We start from the raw sequence: 19176 nt of genomic DNA on the forward strand, positions 1-19176 counted from the left end.
CAGAATGGGGAAGAAAGGTGATTGAAGTGACTTTGAACGTAGCATGGTTGTTGGTGCCAGACGGGCTGGTCTGAGTATTTCAGAAACTGCTGATCTACTGGGATTTTCATGCACAACCATCTCTAGGGTTTACAGAGAATGGCCCGAAAAAGAGAAAATATCCAGTGAGCGGCAGTTCTGTGGGCGAAAATGCCTTGTTGATGCCAGAGGTCAGAGGAGAATGGCCAGACTGGTTCGAGCTGATAGAAAGGCAACAGTAACTCAAATAACCACTCATTACAACCGAGGTATAAAGAAGAGCATCTATGAATGCACAACACGTCGAACCTTGAGGCAGTTGGGCTACAGCAGCAGAAGACCACACCGGGTGCCACTCCTGTCAGCTAAGAACAGGAAACTGAGGCTACAATTCGCACAGGCTCACCAAAATTGGACAATAGAAGATTGGAAAAACGTTGCCTGGTCTGATGAGTCTCAATTTCTGCTGCGACATTCGGATGGTAGGGTCAGAATTTGGCGTCAACAACATGAAAGCATGGATCCATCCTGCCTTGTATCAACAGTTCAGGCTGGTGGTGGTGGTGTAATGGTGTGGTGGATATTTTCTTGGCACACTTTGGGCCCCTTAGTACCAATTGAGCATCGTGTCAACGCCACAGCCTACCTGAGTATTGTTGCTGACCATGTCCATCCCTTTATGACCACAGTGTTCCCATCTTCTGTTGGCTACTTCCAGCAGGATAACGCGCCATGTCATAAAGCTCGAATCATCTCAGACTGGTTTCTTGAACATGACAATGAGTTCACTGTACTCAAATGGCCTCCACAGTCACCAGATCTCAATCCAATAGAGCACGTTTGGGATGTGGTGGACCGGGAGATTCGCATCATGGATGTGCAGCCGACAAATCTGCAGCAACTGCGTGATGCTATCATGTCAATATGGACCAAACTCTCTGAGGAATGTTTCCAGTACCTTGTTGAATCTATGCCACGAAGGATTAAGGCAGTTCTGAAGGCAAAAGGGGGTCCAACCCGGTACTAGCAAGGTGTACCTAATAAAGTGGCCAGTGAGTGTATGTGTGTGTGTGTGTGTGTGTGTGTGTGTGTGTGTGTATGTGAAACCATGACTTGTTTTTTCCCCCAACCCCACCTTCACCAAAGACAAACACCAACCAACCCCCCCCCCCGGATCTTAAACTAAACTTATATATATGCATATCTTTTCTTTTTTTGGGGGGCATTTTTCCCTCTTTTTCTCCCCAGTTGTATTTTCTCCACAATTTATCCAGCCAATTACCCCACTCTTCCGAGCCATCCCGGTCACTGCTCCACCCCCTCAGCCGATCCGGGGAGGACTGCAGACTACCACATGCGTCCTCTTGATACATGTGGAGTCACCAGCCGCTTCTTTTCACCTGACAGAGAGGAGTTTCGCCGGGGGGGGGCGGGGTGTAGCGTGTGGGAGGATCACGCTATTTCCCCCCAGTTCCCCCTCCCCCCCAAACAGGCGCCCCGACCAACCAGAGGAGGCGCCAGCGCAGCGACCAGGACACATACCCACATCTGGCTTCCCACCCGCAGACACGGCCAATGGTGTCTGCAGGGACGCTCGACCAAGCCGGAGGTAACACGGGGGATTCGAACCGGCGATCCCCGTGTTGGTAGGCAACAGAATAGACCGGCATGCCACCCAGATGCCTGTTATATATGCATATACTCGGCAGTCTTGAGTCAGTGAGGACCTCTGTGTCAGGGATCTTGTCATACCACTTTTTGCCAAGACGTTTTCTGAGGCATGTGGTGTGAAAGTGGTTTAGTCTTTTTGCATTTGTAAACTGTCCATGTTTCGAAGCCGTAAAGCAGTGTGGTGAGAACTATGGTCCGATACACTTTAATTTTTGTCTCCCGGGTGATGCCGCTCCTGTTCCACACATTTTTGTGGAGTCTGCCAAAAGCAGAACTTGCTTTAGCAAGTCGTGCGGTCATCTCTTCATCAATGGTGACATATCTGGAGAGAGAACTGCTCAGGTAAGTGGAATTTCTCATCCACATTTAATCGATGCCCATTTATGGTGATGTTGGGTACATTGTATGGCTTGCCTGGAGCTGGCTGATGAAGTGCTTCAGTCTTTTTTATTTTGATGGTGAGGCCGAAGTTGTTGCAAGCCTCTGAGAACTTATTGATACTTTGTTGCATGTTGGTTTCAGATGTAGTGTTGAGGACACAGTCATCGGCAAACAAGATCATTGATGGTTGCTGTTTTAACTAAGGTTTTTGCTTTAAGCCGCTGAAAGTTGAAGAGAGAGCCATCAAAACCGTAACTGACAACAATGCCAGCGTCTCCCTCTCTGAAGACATCTGACAGCATGGCTGAGAACATAAGGCTGAACAGGGTTGGGGCAAGGACACAGCCTTGCTTTACTCCATTAGAGACAGGGAACGGCTCAGATGCAACTCTGTTGGCTTGGACTCTGGCTAGCATGCCATCGTGTAGCTGTCGTACGATGGTGAGGAACTTTTTTGGACATCCGTATTTTGCCATGATTCTCCAAAGGCCGTCTCTGCAGACAGTATCAAAGGCCTTGGTCAGATCGACAGAAGTGGTGTACAGGTAAACATTTTTTCCTGGCATTTTTCTTGAAGCTGGTGGGCAGCAAACACCATGTCTATGGTCCCGCATTCTTTCCAGAATCCACATTGACTCTCAGGTAGAAGTCCTCTCTTGAGGTGTGTGCTGAGGCGATTTAATAAAACTCTTGCAGGCAGCTTGCCTGCAATGGACAGCAGGGAAATTCCAAGGTGGTTATCACATGACTGGCAACCAGTGTTGTAGTCGAGTCACTAAACCTCGAGTCCGAGTCGAGTCTCAAGTCCCCAGTGTTCGAGTCATAGTCCAAGTCCGAGTCACCAAAGAAAAGTCGAGTCCCCATTACCTGAGTCCGAGTCGAGTCCCTATTACCCTAGTCCGAGTCCGAGTCATCAAGGTTGAGTCTGAGTCGAGTTCCAAGATGGCTCCAGTGATCCACTCGGGCACAGTAAAAGATCTGACATACAAATAAAAAAGGTCTACATTAAACAAAAATGACACAGCTGTCACCATTTCAAAGGGAGTTTATTTACTTTGTGACACGATAGCCAAACAAATGCACACCCACACACTCGCACACATGCACGCGCAAGCATGCGCGCACACAAACATTTTTAGAACAGTCTGAATTTCTTTGACATTCTGAACATTGGATGTGCTTCAAAACACATTGATAGCTGTGAATAGCATGATATTAGCAAATGGTGGAAACAGTATACAGAAGTAAGTTCCACAGCATACAATACATTCATAAAAACTAGTCAAAAGACATTGTCTCTCAGGAATAGTTAGGAACAAAAGGCTGGTGGCACTAGTTTTAAGCATACACGTTGCATTTCAAAAACATAAGATCTGACAGCATGGAACTACTCAACCTTGCACGGTGAGGCCTCATCAAAATGCCTCCATGACTAAATACCCTTTCAATGGGCGCACTGGAGGCAGGGATAGAGAATACCTGTATGGCAATCTGATAGAGGGTAGGGAATTTGGATTTGTTTTGCTGCCAAAACCTGAGGCACAGGACTGAGTCAGAGTCCTGCTCAGCGATCAAGTCGAGGTATGCAGTCAACTGAGCCTGGCCAGACGGCTTCTTCTCGGTGGAGGAGGGAGTCCTCCTATAGTGGGAGAACATTCTCAACTGCTTCTCAGGAGGAGACTCTGAAAGTTCACCTTCCCCTGGTCCTGTTGCTTCCGCTGCATCTGCTGTTGATACCGCTTGCATGTCACCCTCTGCCTTTATATACTCTGAAATGAGAGGGGGCATGGGGTACTCATTACAAATATGTTATTGACTAGGCCTACATGACAAATGACACACCTATGTGCTTTATTGTAACACCTTCAATGATATAAACATCACAACAATCAAATAGTTAATCACTTAACTAACATTAATCAAAACATTTCTCACCTTTGATCTCAGTCTTCAGCACATCTTTGATGTCACTGTCCAGCTGCACATCATGTTCTAGCCGCTGGAAGCCAAATGCTGGGTCCAACACAGATGCTATGAAGTAGGCATTGGTGAAAGGAAATTTGGTGGGGCCTCTTCCTTCAGCTGGCTCACATCCTGGTATCTTGACTGCACTGAAAACCTCTGCAAACCTTGTTTTCAAGGAGCTCTCCAGAGCTCTCACCAGAGGCCCACAGTATCTGGCTTTCCCTCTTATTTCCTGCAGGTGACAGCGCAGTGAGGACACAGGGCACAATCACACTGACGGTGACAGTAGTCTCACCCTGAGTTAGGTTGGTTGCCTCTAAGAACGGATCAAGAACTTCGATCAGTTCTTTAAGCTGAGCATACTCTCGCGGGGATAAGATAAGGCTTTTGTGCCCCTCTGATTCCAACACACTGGACAGCTTTTGCATGTCTAAATGCACATAAGCCTTCACCTGCTTCAGAGTGGAATTCCATCGTGTGGCATTCGCTGTTGGAATTGTTGCATCACCAAAACACGCTTCAAAGCAGTCTTTAAACGAGGTGCCACTGTGGAGGAGGTTGGCTGCATGGGATAGCTTTGCTAGGGTGCTTGACAGCCCACTGGTGTCTTTCAGACCATCTTTTATGACCAACTACAGTGAATGTGTGAAGCATGATAGTCTCTGCATCTTACAGTTCTCAGCCAAAGTGTCATTGACTGTCTGTTGATCTTCTGGCATCAGGTCTTGCCATATTTCCTCATCCTCCTCAAATGTGCTGGGATCATGAGCTTCAGCATCACAAGGATCCTCTAGCGGAAAGCTGGCCTGGAAAGCTTTTCTCATGTTGGATGCATTGTCAGTTATAACAAAGTTGATCTTGTCCTTAATCAGGTATTCTTCAGCACAGCATTCAGACATCATTGCAGTCTTCTCTCCTGAGTGTTTCCCATGCACTCTTTTGCAGGAAAGAAGATATGACTGAAGGCTGAGTTCCTGTTTTTTTTATCCATTGCCACTGTGTGTGCTGTCACTCCAAGGAATGACCGCATCTTTCGATCACTCCAAATGTCTGTGGTAACAGCAACACTCGATGCTTCTGCCAGCTGGTTCTTTATCTGTTCTTTCTTGACTTCCACCATTCCTGGTATGGTCACAGAGGAAATTGTGGATCTTGCTATGGGCCGGTACTGAGGGTCCAGGACATGCAGGAAGTGCTTGAAGTCCTCGTTGTCAACGATGGAGAGTGGCAAGCAGCACTTAATGATTAGATCTTTTACAAGGGCATCACTTATAGCCTTCTGACGTGGATGTTTGAGGTCGTACATCCTTTGCTGTCCATCATTTAAAAATGATGTGATAGTCTTCTGACCTGGAGCAGCTGGCATCACATCTGAAGCAGTGGAGGCACAGTATTCTTGGAACCTAGGGGAAGATAGGATACACACTTTAGCTTGCTGATGCCAAACTGTTTCAAGTAATCTTTCTCACAGCAAAAAATGTGTAACGTTATAGCTATAACAATATGCAATAACAATACAAATGTTACACATTATATACATAGTTGTTTGAACCATAACCAGTTAAGTTACATATATAGTTATCTATATAACTAACATTACCATATTAGTAGATTAACTAATGTAAGCTAGCTGGATAAATGAGAAGTATGAGAAAAGATACATAATTTATGAGACTAACAGGACAGGGATTAATTAGCAAAACCCAGTCATTTAATTATTGATTTAAGTATGTTACATGCTACCTAGCTGAGCTTTAACTCTCTATCTTCCGTGAGTCTGTATGTTCATTCTGTATGGGTCAGGGAGGGTGTGATTTTGTTAGAAGACAGAGCCAGTTCATAGTACTGTTCAAAAGCTACGTCGCGCATGTCTATTTTTAGAATTTGGCACACCCAATGCTGCATATATGCAAAGAAAAATATCCCCATATTTACAGTAGCCTATGCGGTGTCACGAATCACGATACGGTTCGGTAGTTTTCGGTACATCGGGGGGGAAATGCCACATCCGTCAAATCTTGTACCGTCTCCAGCTCTCAAGAAAACCAGTGGCGGCATCCACATTAGCTTTCTTCAATTAGTCCATTTAGCGAGTAATAGCCTACAATTATTTTTATTTGCATTGTAAAGTTGTGCACATTTTATCAACATTATTTGTGGATGCATATAGGCTAGACTTCTTCCCTCTCCGCACTTGGAGAATATTCATGGCGGAGATCTGCAATGTGCGGATTTGTTATTGCTAGTTAAGATTAATGCTAACACGGTAGTTCAGAGTGGTGTGTTTTTTTCCGTTAAGTGTATGCTACTTGGTAATTAGCTAAATGATAAATAAGAAAAATCAGTTTTAATCTCCCTATAACACGAAGACGCTGCGTGTTACTTACCAACTCGTCATTAGTGAGATCGATGGCACGCTCGTACTGAAAGCGAACCGCACTGTGACTTTTCTGTGCAATGCTGCATTAGCATTCTAACAGTAACGTTACTTAACTTACCTATACAATTTCACTTGGTTCTAGTGATATGATATACCCACACGACCTAACCGAACATCTTGGACCAGTGGTTGAGTTACTTCAGAGGCTATTGTTACCGTAGCTAGATAGCTAGCTAGCTAACGTTAACTGATCACCAACCATATCATCAACTGACTGCATATCACTTACTTTTCTGGGTGCATCCTTGACAGATGTCTGTTGAAGTTTGAGGTTGTCCCGGTCTTCTCCTCAATAGTTTGTTTACATATCGAACATCTAGCAGTGATCTTGCTGGAATTTGTTGTAAAATCTGTGTAAGCAAAGAGCACAATTCGGGGCGTCTCTTTAGGCATCTTCGCGCTACTGAACATGACGGTATGCACGCCACGTGAATCCGCATGTAGGTGGAACACACGTGCCTGCCCTTACACGAAATTGAATAATGTTACAGTATTAATATAGCTATCAATATATTTTAATCGGGCCTATTATTTAAAAAAAATCTAACAAAAACAGTCTTTATCAATTAAAAAGTCAGAGTCCGGGTCTCCAACTTCCGAGTCCGAATGCAGTAAATTCGCGAGTCCGAGTCCAAGTCATCAGTGCTCAACTCCAAGTCGAGTCACGAGTCATGAAAATCAGGACTCGAGTCGGACTCGAGTCCGAGTCCTTGACTCGAGTACTGCAACACTGCTGGCAACTTCCCTTGCACTTATAGAGGTGGATAATTGAGGCATCTTTAAAGTCCTGAGGTACTGTTTCAGTTTGCCATATGCGATGAAACAACTGCTGAAGTTTCTTAGCAATCGCAGGCCCTCCTTCTTTATAAATTTCAGCTGGGATGAAGTCTTAGCCAGGCACTTTTCCACTTGACAACTGTCCGATTGTCTTAAGCGTCTCTTCCATTGTTGGAAGGGTGCTCAGCGTCTCATCAAATGGAATTTGGGGTAGTCGAGCAATGGCTTCATAGTTGATGGTAGAAGGGTGAATTCAAAAACTTGCTGAAGTGTTCAGCCCATCTTCAAGAAATTCCTCCTTGTCTGTGATTAGTGTTGTCCCATCTGCGCTAAGGAGCGGGGATGAGCCAGCGATGGTAGGACCATAGACTTCTTTCAGGCCATTGTAGAAGTTTTTCATGTCATTTCTGTCTGCAAAGCCCTGTATCTCATCAGCTTTGTTGCTCAGCCATGAATCCTGCATTTGGCGTAGTTTTCTTTGGATAGAGCTGCGGATGTTCCTAAGTGCATCTGTCTTGGCTGTTGACTGGGGGTCTTCAATATGAAGTTTGTAGGCACAGCGTTTCTCTTGTAATAGCTGGTTTATCTCGGTGCAGTTTTCATCAAACCAGTCTTTGTGTTTCCTTGTGGAGGGGCCTAGACACCCCAAGGCCGTGTTGTACATTGTGTCGCGAAATGCGGTCCAAGCAGCCACCACATTCTGGCTATCCAGCACAGTAAACTCTATTTGCTCCTCCAGAGTGTCTGTAAAGGACTTCTTGATGTCATTATTTAGTTTACTGACATTTAGACATTTTGTGCTTTCATGCCTTGTGGGTGTCTCTTGGGCTGGATGTGGAGATTGACTTTAGAAACAATGAGGCGGTGATCTGTTCAGCGCTCTGCCCCGCACATAGCTTTTGTAACTCTTATGTCCTGCCGGTCTCTTTTCCTGACAATGACATAGTCAATCAGGTGCCAGTGTTTGGACCTCGGGTGCATCCAAGACATTCTGTTGCGGATGAGGAGCTGAAATACTGTGTTTGTGATCAGAAGCCCATGTTCTGCGCATGTCTGAAGAAGTAGCAATCCATTGCTGTTGCAGCTTCCAACTCCGTGCTTTCTGATCATGCCTTCCCAGGAGATGCTGTCTGTGCCAACTCTTGCATTAAAATCGCCAAGAATGATGAGTTTTTCAGCGCTGGGAACGTCGGCAATGACAGTATTCAGGTCTTCATAAAATGTATCCTTGATCTCATCCGGGTTGGTCATCGTGGGTGCATAGGCGCTGACAATGGTGACAAATTTCTTTCCCTGAGAAAGGGGGAGTCTCAGCGTCCTTAGGCGATCATTCACACTTTTTGGAGGCGTGGCCAGTTTGCTTACAAGAGTTGACCTGACTGCGAAGCCAACTCGAGCTTCACGTTTCTCCTCAGGTCCATGCCCACTCCAGAAGAAAGTGTAGTCTGCACTTCTTTCACGAATTTCACCCTGTCCTGTCAGCCTGGTCTCACTCAAGGCAGCAATGTCAATGTTGTACCTGTTTAGTTCATTTGCAATAGTTGTTGTGCGTGTCTTGGGTCTTTCTGCATTTTCCCTGTCAAGAAGAGTGCGAATGTTCCATGTGGCAATTTTCAAAAGTGTTGTTTTCGTCTTTTTTCTGTTGTTTCGACCACAAAAATAGGGCCCCCTCCAACCACAGTTCGCCAGATGGGGTGACGTGGAGCAGGCAATTTTTAGGTCACCTTTTCTAGACCCTTCATCATGCCAGGGAGGTGAGCAGTGCGGTCCTAAAGAGGGCTGCTCAGTCGCTCAGAGGGCTGCTGGACTCCACTTCTGCTCCTTCTGCCACCTGTGTGCAGGTTTGTGGCTATGACTTCCAGTGTACCCACACCTGTCGCTTCGTCATGCCCCTATCGCCACAGGACTTTGAGAATAAAAATGAGGTGATGGATGGATGACTGATGACTTGCACAATGATTTTGTTTAAAGTGGGGAAGAGTTTCGCATCATCAACCCCACTCTCTCGTCCGAGACCACCTACTCCCAGTGGCAAGACTAAGCAAGATGACCGGCAATGGAGACGGATGCAGATTTTTTCCTCAGGGTTTCAAAATTTGAAGCCAGGGGAATTACACACGGGATTTGAAACCGGGAGAAATTACACACAGGACATTCAAATATAACTTTAGGGTCTTTATTCCGATAGTAAAAATATGGATAGATAAAAAGTAAGGGGTTCACAACATCCTACTTTAGCTCAGTGGGTGTGAGAGGTTTTTTTTGGAGGGACCAACCGTTTCAATTCAATGCAGTTCGAAATACAAAAGAATACTTGTAGTTCGCATGCCAGACCACCGGCTCCAAAAGAAACTGTTATATGGCGAACTCAAGCAAGGCAAACGCTCTCATGGTGGTCAAAACAAGCGTTTCAAAGACACCTTGAAGATTTCGTTAAAGGCTTTCACCATCAACTCCGACACATGGGAACAGAAAGCTTTCAACAGAGGAGAATGGCGTACAGCTGTCCAAAATGGTGCAAACACATATGAGGCTGCCAGGATTGCTGTAGCAGAGAGCCGCAGGCAGGCCAGGAAAGACCATGCCAGCAACCCTCCAGCTACTCCCACTATCCCATGCCCATACTGCCACAGAACATTCAGGGCGCAGATTGGACTAACCAGCCATCTTCGCACTCACAGAATTCGGCCCCTACAGGATGACTAGATGGTCCTCATTGTTGCGATGGACGAACAACATATATGCATAACTTTTTGCACTGCGTATCTGTTGTCTCTTACACTGGACACACTAAACTTTGCACACTATAATTTACACAGGTCTTGATGCTCAATAATCCAGTAAGAAAATCACAGAAAGTTGAATCAGTTCATCTGCTCACGTCTGGAGACTGAGGAGGTCACTGAGAGAAGTGATGAAATGCTTCTCTCTCAATAAACCTTGTGTCCACATGAACTTATTCAACCTTCTGCGATACAATTTATATACACTTTATAATACTCTCTATGCACAGTATAATACTGTTTTTATTTTTACCGTGTTTGTTATTTACTCACTCACTCCCATCACTTTATCTTATTTTTACAACTGTATAGATCAAAATACAGTATACATACTGTACATTATTCATTACATACTGTATATTAATATTTATTGACATTTCATATTACCTCTGTTCACTCGTGTTCATTATACCTTGCACTTTACTATTTTGCACTTCCTAGTTAGATTTCAAACTCCATTTCACTGTCTTAGTATTTGTACTCTGTGCAGACAATAAAGTTGAATCTAATCTAATCTATTCTAATCTAATATCCAAGTGAGAAATTTCAATTTTACAGGAACAAGGATATGACTTACCAGACTGTGGGTGGCAGTAGTTAGTGTGGTTGTGACACTGGCATGGCTGGCAACCCGTGCTACTGAAACGGAAGAAGCCTGGGTGGCATTCATCACATTTGGGTCCATACACTCCCATTTTGCACACACATATCCCTGAGCTGGATGGACAAACGAGAGAAGGTCAACAAAACAGTTAGGGAGTTCTTGTTAGGTTTGGGAGGCACCAGGTAGCTAGTTACATCAGACTCAAGACCATAGTGTGAGCAGGGAGTTATGCCAGTTTCATGCATGAGTTTGAGCAGATCCATTCTAAGCACCTTTTTGCACAAAACTATCAACTTCCAACACTGCAACCACCACTCCCCAGTCCTGATATGCACGGCGTTCCCTTACTGTTCAACATAGCAGACCCTGCTTCACACAGGGTCTGTAGAATGGGGTTTGCTCATTCCAGAGTCAGTTGCATCTACAGTTGTCTAGACTTTGCATATTTAATTCCACTAAGATGTTCAGTACGTTTTTGGTGGACAGGGCTTGTCGGGGTCTGGGCGGCATGGCACCCCAAATTGGAGTGCTTTAATAACATCTGGTCCAAGGCTATGGAGGCCCAGACCACAGCGAGGAGCCGAGGCTGGCCATGGGAGACTCCTGAGCCAAGAAAGCCCTCTTCCAGACAGGTTTTATTGTCACAAATGTGGAGGCTCAAAGCAGAATGGGTCAGGGTACCTGGGGGACATTCAGATGTTTTGCCTACTTCAAGTCCTCTAAGGGAAGGCCAAATAGGAAACGGCCCACTGTGCACAGCTCCACCTCCACCTGGGTAGAAAGAAAGCTCTCGCTATTGCCTGGGCTTTGAAGGGGCTGAAGAACTACCCCAAAATGGGAACAGCAGGTTGGGGGAGGGGGGCGCTCAGAACAAAGACATAGATGAGGGGGCAACACATGGAACTCAGACTTTGCTGTTGTTTATCAAAGATCTAAAATAATAAAAGGTAATGATATAGTCTTACTTTAAAAGGGCTAAAACCAATCTGAGAAATTAGCACATGCATGTAGCAAATTGCTCTATGAGCTGACTGGTGGCCTGTCCAGGGTGTCTCCCTGCCTGCCGCCCAATGACTGCTGGCATAGGCTCCAGCATCCCTTGTCACCCTGAGAGCAGGACAAGCAGCTGGATAATGGATGGAATTGATGATTGCGCTCATCTGCAGGTAACAGAGTACAACTATACTATACTATACTACTACTATTATTACAACTATACTTTAATAGCCAAAATATGAAAACCACCTGCCTAATACAGTTTAGGTCCTCCTTGTGCCTTCAAAACAGCACCAACCCATCGAGGCATGAGTTCCACAAGACTTCTGAAGGTCTCCTCTGGTATCTGGCACCAAGACATTAGCAGCAGATCCTTTAAGTCCTGTAAGTTGCGAGGGGTGGCCTCCATGGATCAGACTTGTTTTTCCAGCACATCCCACAAATGCTCAATGGGCTTGAGATCTGGGGAATTTAGAGGCCAAGGCAACACCCTAAATTCTTTGTCATGTTCCTCAAACCATTCCCGAATATTTTTTGCAGTGTGGCAGGGTACATCATCCTGCTAAAAGAGGCCACTGCCATCAGGGAATACTGTTGCCATTGAAGGGGTGTACTTGGTCTGAAACAATATTTAGGTACACTACCGTTCAAAAGTTTGGGATCACCCAAACAATTTTGTGTTTTCCATGAAAAGTCACACTTATTCACCACCATATGTTGTGAAATGAATAGAAAATAGAGTCAAGACATTGACAAGGTTAGAAATAATGATTTGTATTTGAAATAAGATTTTTTTTACATCAAACTTTGCTTTCGTCAAAGAATCCTCCATTTGCAGCAATTACAGCATTGCAGACCTTTGGCATTCTAGCTGTTAATTTGTTGAGGTAATCTGGAGAAATTGCACCCCACGCTTCCAGAAGCAGCTCCCACAAGTTGGATTGGTTGGATGGGCACTTCTTTGAGCAGATTGAGTTTCTGGAGCATCACATTTGTGGGGTCAATTAAACGCTCAAAATGGCCAGAAAAAGAGAACTTTCATCTGAAACTCGACAGTCTATTCTTGTTCTTAGAAATGAAGGCTATTCCATGCGAGAAATTGCTAAGAAATTGAAGATTTCCTACACCGGTGTGTACTACTCCCTTCAGAGGACAGCACAAACAGGCTCTAACCAGAGTAGAAAAAGAAGTGGGAGGCCGCGTTGCACAACTGAGAGAGAATATAAGTACATTAGAGTCTCTAGTTTGAGAAACAGACGCCTCACAGGTCCCCAACTGGCATCTTCATTAAATAGTACCTGTTAGAGCCTGTTTGTGCTGTCCTCTGAAGGGAGTAGTACACACCGGTGTAGGAAATCTTCAATTTCTTAGCAATTTCTCGCATGGAATAGCCTTCATTTCTAAGAACAAGAATAGACTGTCGAGTTTCAGATGAAAGTTCTCTTTTTCTGGCCATTTTGAGCGTTTAATTGACCCCACAAATGTGATGCTCCAGAAACTCAATCTGCTCAAAGAAGTGCCCATCCAACCAATCCAACTTGTGGGAGCTGCTTCTGGAAGCGTGGGGTGCAATTTCTCCAGATTACCTCAACAAATTAACAGTTAGAATGCCAAAGGTCTGCAATGCTGTAATTGCTGCAAATGGAGGATTCTTTAACGAAAGCAAAGTTTGATGTAAAAAAAATCTTATTTCAAATAAAAATCATTATTTCTAACCTTGTCAATGTCTTGACTCTATTTTCTATTCATTTCACAACATATGGTGGTGAATAAGTGTGACTTTTCATGGAAAACACGAAATTGTTTGGGTGATCCCAAACTTTTGAACGGTAGTGTAGGTGGTACTGTCAAAGTAACATCCACATGAATGCCGAGACCCAAGGTTTCCCAGTAGAGCAACACTGTCTCCGTCGGCTTGCCTTCCTCCCATAGTGCATCCTGGTGCCATCTCTTCCCCAGGCCAGTGACGCACATGCACCAAGCTGTCCACATGATGTAAACAGAAAATGTGATTCATCAGACCAGACCACCTTCTTCCATTGCTCCGTGGTCCAGTTCTGATGCTCACGTGTCCATTATTCACACTTCAAGTGGTGGACAGGAGTCATCATGGGCACTGACCAGTCTGCGGCTATGCAGCCCAATACACAGCAAGCTGTGATGTACTGTGTTCTGACACCTGTCTATCATAGCCAGCATTAGCTTTTCCAACAATTTCAGCTACAGTAGCTCTTCTGTCGGATCGGACCAGACGGGCTAGCCTTCGCTCCCCATGCACTTCAGTGAGCCTTGGGCACCCATGACCCTGTCACTGGTTCACCGGTTGTCCTTACTTGGACCACTTTCGGTAGGTAATGACCACTGCATACTAGGAATACCCCACAAGACCTGCCGTTTTGGAGATGCTCTGACCCAGTTGTCTAAGCCATCACAATTTGACCCATGTAAGTCATGCAGATCCTTACGCTTGCCAATTTTTCCTGCTTCCAACACATCAACTTCAAGAACTGACTGCTCACTTGCTGCCTAATACATCCCACCCCATGACACGTGGCATTGTAACAAGATAATCAATGTTATTCACTTACACATCAGTGGTTTTATTGGTGTATATTCTCATTTCATAGGAAATGCTTGCAACAACAATCTAATGGGGGGGAATAATAAAGCCATTTTACTTGTAGTCTTTGTAAGTACAAGTAAAATGTCTTTATTATTCACTCCCCCTCATTAGATGTTACACATGTGGCATTTATTAGATGTTGTATTTTTATATTTTTAACTGCCTGCCCTTCCAAATGTGCCCCAACACCACCCCACTATATGATATACATAAATTACTCCATTTGACGTTGCCTTGTTATATTCTAAATGTATGCCATTTCAACAGTGTCCTTGCCCTTTAAATGCTTTTTCGAAACAAGCCCCAGCCCCTTACCACATTGGTTGTAATGTTTTCTACCCCACCATTGGTTGCTGTGCATCGTAACTACCTACCCCATTGGTTGTAATAGTTCAAATGTTTTCTCCTGTCATTGGTTGCTGTCCACCGAAATTAGGGGCGTGATGCAGGGCAATGTAAACTGTGTGTTTTTCTTTGTTGAACCACATTGGCAGCTGATGAGTGCGCTCTGCACAAAACAAGCTCATAATGCTATGTACTAAACATTTTTTTCCTACATGTATATTGATATTCTGCTCCTCATTTGTTCCGCATTTGTTGAGCACTTTTATCAACACCATTGACGGTTTCCAAAAAAAAGAAGCTTTATTTACATATAGCATTTTATTCCAAAACAGTCAATGGTGTTGTTATATAGTATATATATATATAATATATATATATATATATATGAGGAGGAGGAGTAGCGGCTCTACTCCAAGCTCCCTACAGATGTCCGAGCTCCTCACCCTGTCTCTAAGGCTGAGCCTAGACACCCTATGAAGGAAACTCATTTCAGCCGCTTGTATCCATGATCTCACCCTTTCGGTCACCACCCAAAGCTCATGACTATAGGTGAGGGCTGGAATGAAGACTGACTGGTAAATTGAGAGCTTTGCCTTCTGGCTCAGCTCCTTCTTCACCACAATGGTCTGGTACAACATCCGCATTACTGCTGATGCTGCATCAATCCGCCTGTCAATCTCCCACTCCATCCTACTGTCACTTGTGAACAAGACCCTGAGATACGTCAACTCCTTCACTTGAGGCAACAACTCATCCCCAAATCAGAGGGAGCAATCCACCATTTTCTGGTAGAGAACCATGAACTCAGACTTGGAGGTGCTGACTCTCATCCCAGCCATTTCACACTCAGCTGCAAACCACCTCAGTGCACACTGGAAGTCGCATTCTGATGAAGCCAACAAAGCCACATCATCTGCGAAGAGCAGAGATGCAATTCTGAGGTTCCCAAAACGGACACACTCCTCACCTTGGCTGCACCTTGTGATCCTGTCCATGAATATCACAAACAGAACTGGAGGCAAGGGACAACCTTGGCGGAGTCCGACACCCACCGAAAACGTGTTTGACTTTGTGCCGTGAATGCGGACACAGCTCTCACTTTGGTTATACAAGGACCGGATGGCTTGTAGCAACTGCCCCGGTACCCCATACTGCCGCAGTACCCCCCACAGAGTGCCCCGGGGTACACGATTTTGAGCCTTCTCCAAGTCCACAAAACACATGTAGACTGGCTGGTCAAACTCCCATGTCTCCCTCAGCACGTCCGCAAGGGTAAAGAGTTGGTCCGTTGTTCCATGGCCAGGACGGAATACGCATTGCTCATCCTGGATCCGAGGTTCGACAATCGGTCGGAACCTCCTTTCCAGCACCCTAGAGTAGACTTTCCCAGGGAGGCTAAGCAATGTGATGCCCCGATAATTGGAGCACACCCTCCGGTCCCCCTTTTTGAATATGGGAACCACCACCCCAGTCTGCCACTCCACAGGTACTGTTCCCGACCTCCACGCAACACTGAAGAGGCGTGTCAACCATGACAGCCCAACAATGTCCAGAGCCTTCAGCATCTCAGGGCGAATCTCATCCACACCCGGCACCTTGCCACTGAGGAGCATTTTAACTACCTCAGAAACCTCTGCCATATCCCTGGCAGAGGACTCAGGATTCCCCTGAGTCTTCCGACTCTACCTCCTTCACTGAGGACGTGTTAGCCGGGTTCAGGAGCTCCTCAAAGTGTTCTTTCCATCACTCAACAACATCCCCAGTCTGGGTCAACAGTTCCCCTCCCCGGCTGAACACAGCCCGATTCAAGCCCTGCTTCCCCTTCCTGAGTGGCCGAATGGTTTGCCAGAACTTCCTTGTGTGTGTGTGTGTGTGTGTGTGTGTGTGTGTGTGTGTGTGTGTGTGTGTGTGTGTGTGTGTATATACTTAGCACTTGTGTGTATATACTTAGCAGAAAAGGTAAGGAAAAGATTATTTCTTTGTTGTAACAATGACTCTTGGCAATAAATCTTATATCAGGCAGCTGATTGTCAGCACCTGGGGTACCAGAAGCTCAAAACAAGAGTCAATAGCAACAGCAAAATAAGCTGTTTGGCATTGGCAGAGAAGATTTGGCAAATTTTTCATGGGCACAACCCACATACTCAGCTTTGCTACTCATCCCACAAATGCATGTTCCTTATAAATATGGCACCATTTTAAAGGGAAATAAACAGGCAACAGTGCTCAGTCAAGAGTGACTGAGCACTTTCTGTGAACATTTGCGGGGGTCTTTACACAAATGGGGCTTTCTTAATAAAATTATGCTTTATGCAAATTAGGAAGCCCGTGGCAATGGTTAGTGGAGTGTGGGCACTGCTGAAGACGAGGCTTGGAGATTGATAGTGCTTGGTTACTACACTAAATAGATCAACATCGAAACAATGTTTGGGTACATGGACAAAACACACCATCATGTCCATCTACTTTTCCCCCGCTGTGCCGGAGTCAGAGGGCAAAATAATGTTAAAATCACACCTCCACATCTGAAACATAGGGAGTATCACATATTAAACATTAAAGGTCTTAAATGGTAAATGGATTGCATTTTATATAGCGCTTTTCTAACTGCAACAGCCACTCACAAGTCTTTTACAATGAATGCCTTACATTAACACCCCCCCCCCCACACACACACACAAATCGATAGCGTCAACCATGCAAGGTAACAACCAGCTCATCGGGAGCAGTTAGGAGTAAGGTGTCTTGCTCAGGGACACCCTGAAATTTCTGCGAGGCAACCTTCCAGTTACCAGACCACATTCTCTACGTCCCGACCTACTACCGCCTTAAAGACCTTCTACCTCCTGACCTACTGCTGCCTTAAAGACCTTCTCTACCTCCTGACCTACTGCTGCCTTAAAGACCTTCTCTACCTCCTGACCTACTGCTGCCTTAAAGACCTTCTCTACCTCCAGACCTACTGCTGCCTTAAAGACCTTCTCTACCTCCTGACCTACTGCTGCCTTAAAGACCTTCTCTACCTCCTGACCTACTGCTGCTTTAAAGACCTTCTCTACCTCCTGACCTACTGCTGCCTTAAAGACCTTCTCTACCTCCTGACCTACTGCTGCCTTAAAGAGGTGGTAAACCTTTGTTATTACGATTTTTGTGCTGAAAACATGTTGATATTGGCCTAGAACAGCAGACATTATTGCCTTGGTAATAAATATAACACACACACACACAATTTATTTCTACCGCAAAGGTATTTGATGTCACCGCTCAAACAAGTGACATCAAATGTGCATGGTATTACAAATTGTACAAGTTGAGCTGCAAACTCAGCTGAGGGGTACAAATTTTACACAACACCAAATTGCTCATAACCCGGGGAGACAGTTTTTCCTGTTTTAAAAACTGCAAAGGGATGAGGGTTTTAAAAGTAAGAACACACAAACAGTGATGTGGGAAATTATACTCATCAAAACACACACTTATGACATTGTGACTACAGATTGTCAGCATTACACAATATTTATTGATGTTTTGTTCCTTATATGACGAATAATGCAAAATAATCAAGTGAGGAGGATAAAAAGGGACTTAAAATGGTCAAAATGATGCAAAACCCTACCTGCAAACTTTTTTATTTTTGGGGGGATTCCCCCCCCCTTTTTTTCTCTCCAATGGTATCCAGCCAATTACCCCACTCTTCCAAGGTGTCCCGGTCACTGCTCCAGCCCCTCTGCCGATCCAGGGAGGGCTGCAGACTACCACATGCCTCCTCCGATACATGTGGAGCCGCCAGCCGCTTCTTTTCACCTGACAGTGAGAAGTTCCGCCAGGGGGACATAGCGCATGGAAGGATCATGCTAACCCCCCCCCCCCTCCCCAACAGGCACCCTGACCGACCAGAGGAAGCGCTAGTGCAGCGACCAGGACACACACACACATCCGGCTGCCCACCCGCAGACATGGCCAATTGTGTCTGTAGGGATGTCCGACCAAGCCGGAGGTAACACGGGGATTCAAACCGGCGATCCCCATGTTGCAAATGGAATAGACCGCTGTGCTACCTGGACACCTGCTTTTGCTTTCTTTTGAGGGAAAACGCACATTACGATCAAACCCTTTCCAATTGGCTACATCATATGGAAGCATCAACGACACTGAGACCTATGAAACAAAGGTGACATGCGTGGGGTCCAGCAAGGTAGGCATGTGAGGCGAGTAGAAAGGCCATGTACAGGCAATACCCAACTAAACTCTCTACTTAGACCCGTGAGAAACTGGGAGGAGACATAGTACTACTACACTGACACCTTCAGTCTAACCCACATCACCATCTGTGTCCTCAACATCTACACCCCTTTATATCCTTTATACATGGACACCTCCATCACTGTCTTCTACATCTACACCCTTCATATCCTTTATACATGGGCAGGTCCATCACTGTCTTCTACATCTACACCCTTCATATCCTTTATACATGGGTACCATCACTAGGGATGGGTATCGTTAGGATTTTATCAATACTACTACTCTTATCGGTACTGCTTATCGGTTCGGTACTTTATCGATACTCTTA

At 45.2% G+C, this 19176-nt stretch overlaps 1 protein-coding gene across 1 annotated transcript in view; it reads right to left on the minus strand.

The window, feature by feature from the left end:
• The window catches only part of si:ch211-158d24.2 (multiple epidermal growth factor-like domains protein 9), a 63641-nt gene that overhangs the window by 32193 nt on the left and 12272 nt on the right, over positions 1 to 19176 (minus strand). Inside the window, exon 3 of the mRNA XM_056292492.1 lies at positions 10613 to 10752. Coding sequence (XP_056148467.1) covers positions 10613 to 10752 — 140 coding nt within the window. The remainder of the gene's footprint in view (positions 1 to 10612; positions 10753 to 19176) is intronic.

Source organism: Lampris incognitus, chromosome 1 (assembly GCF_029633865.1).
Source record: "Lampris incognitus isolate fLamInc1 chromosome 1, fLamInc1.hap2, whole genome shotgun sequence".
Classification (NCBI taxonomy): Eukaryota; Metazoa; Chordata; class Actinopteri; order Lampriformes; family Lampridae; genus Lampris; species Lampris incognitus.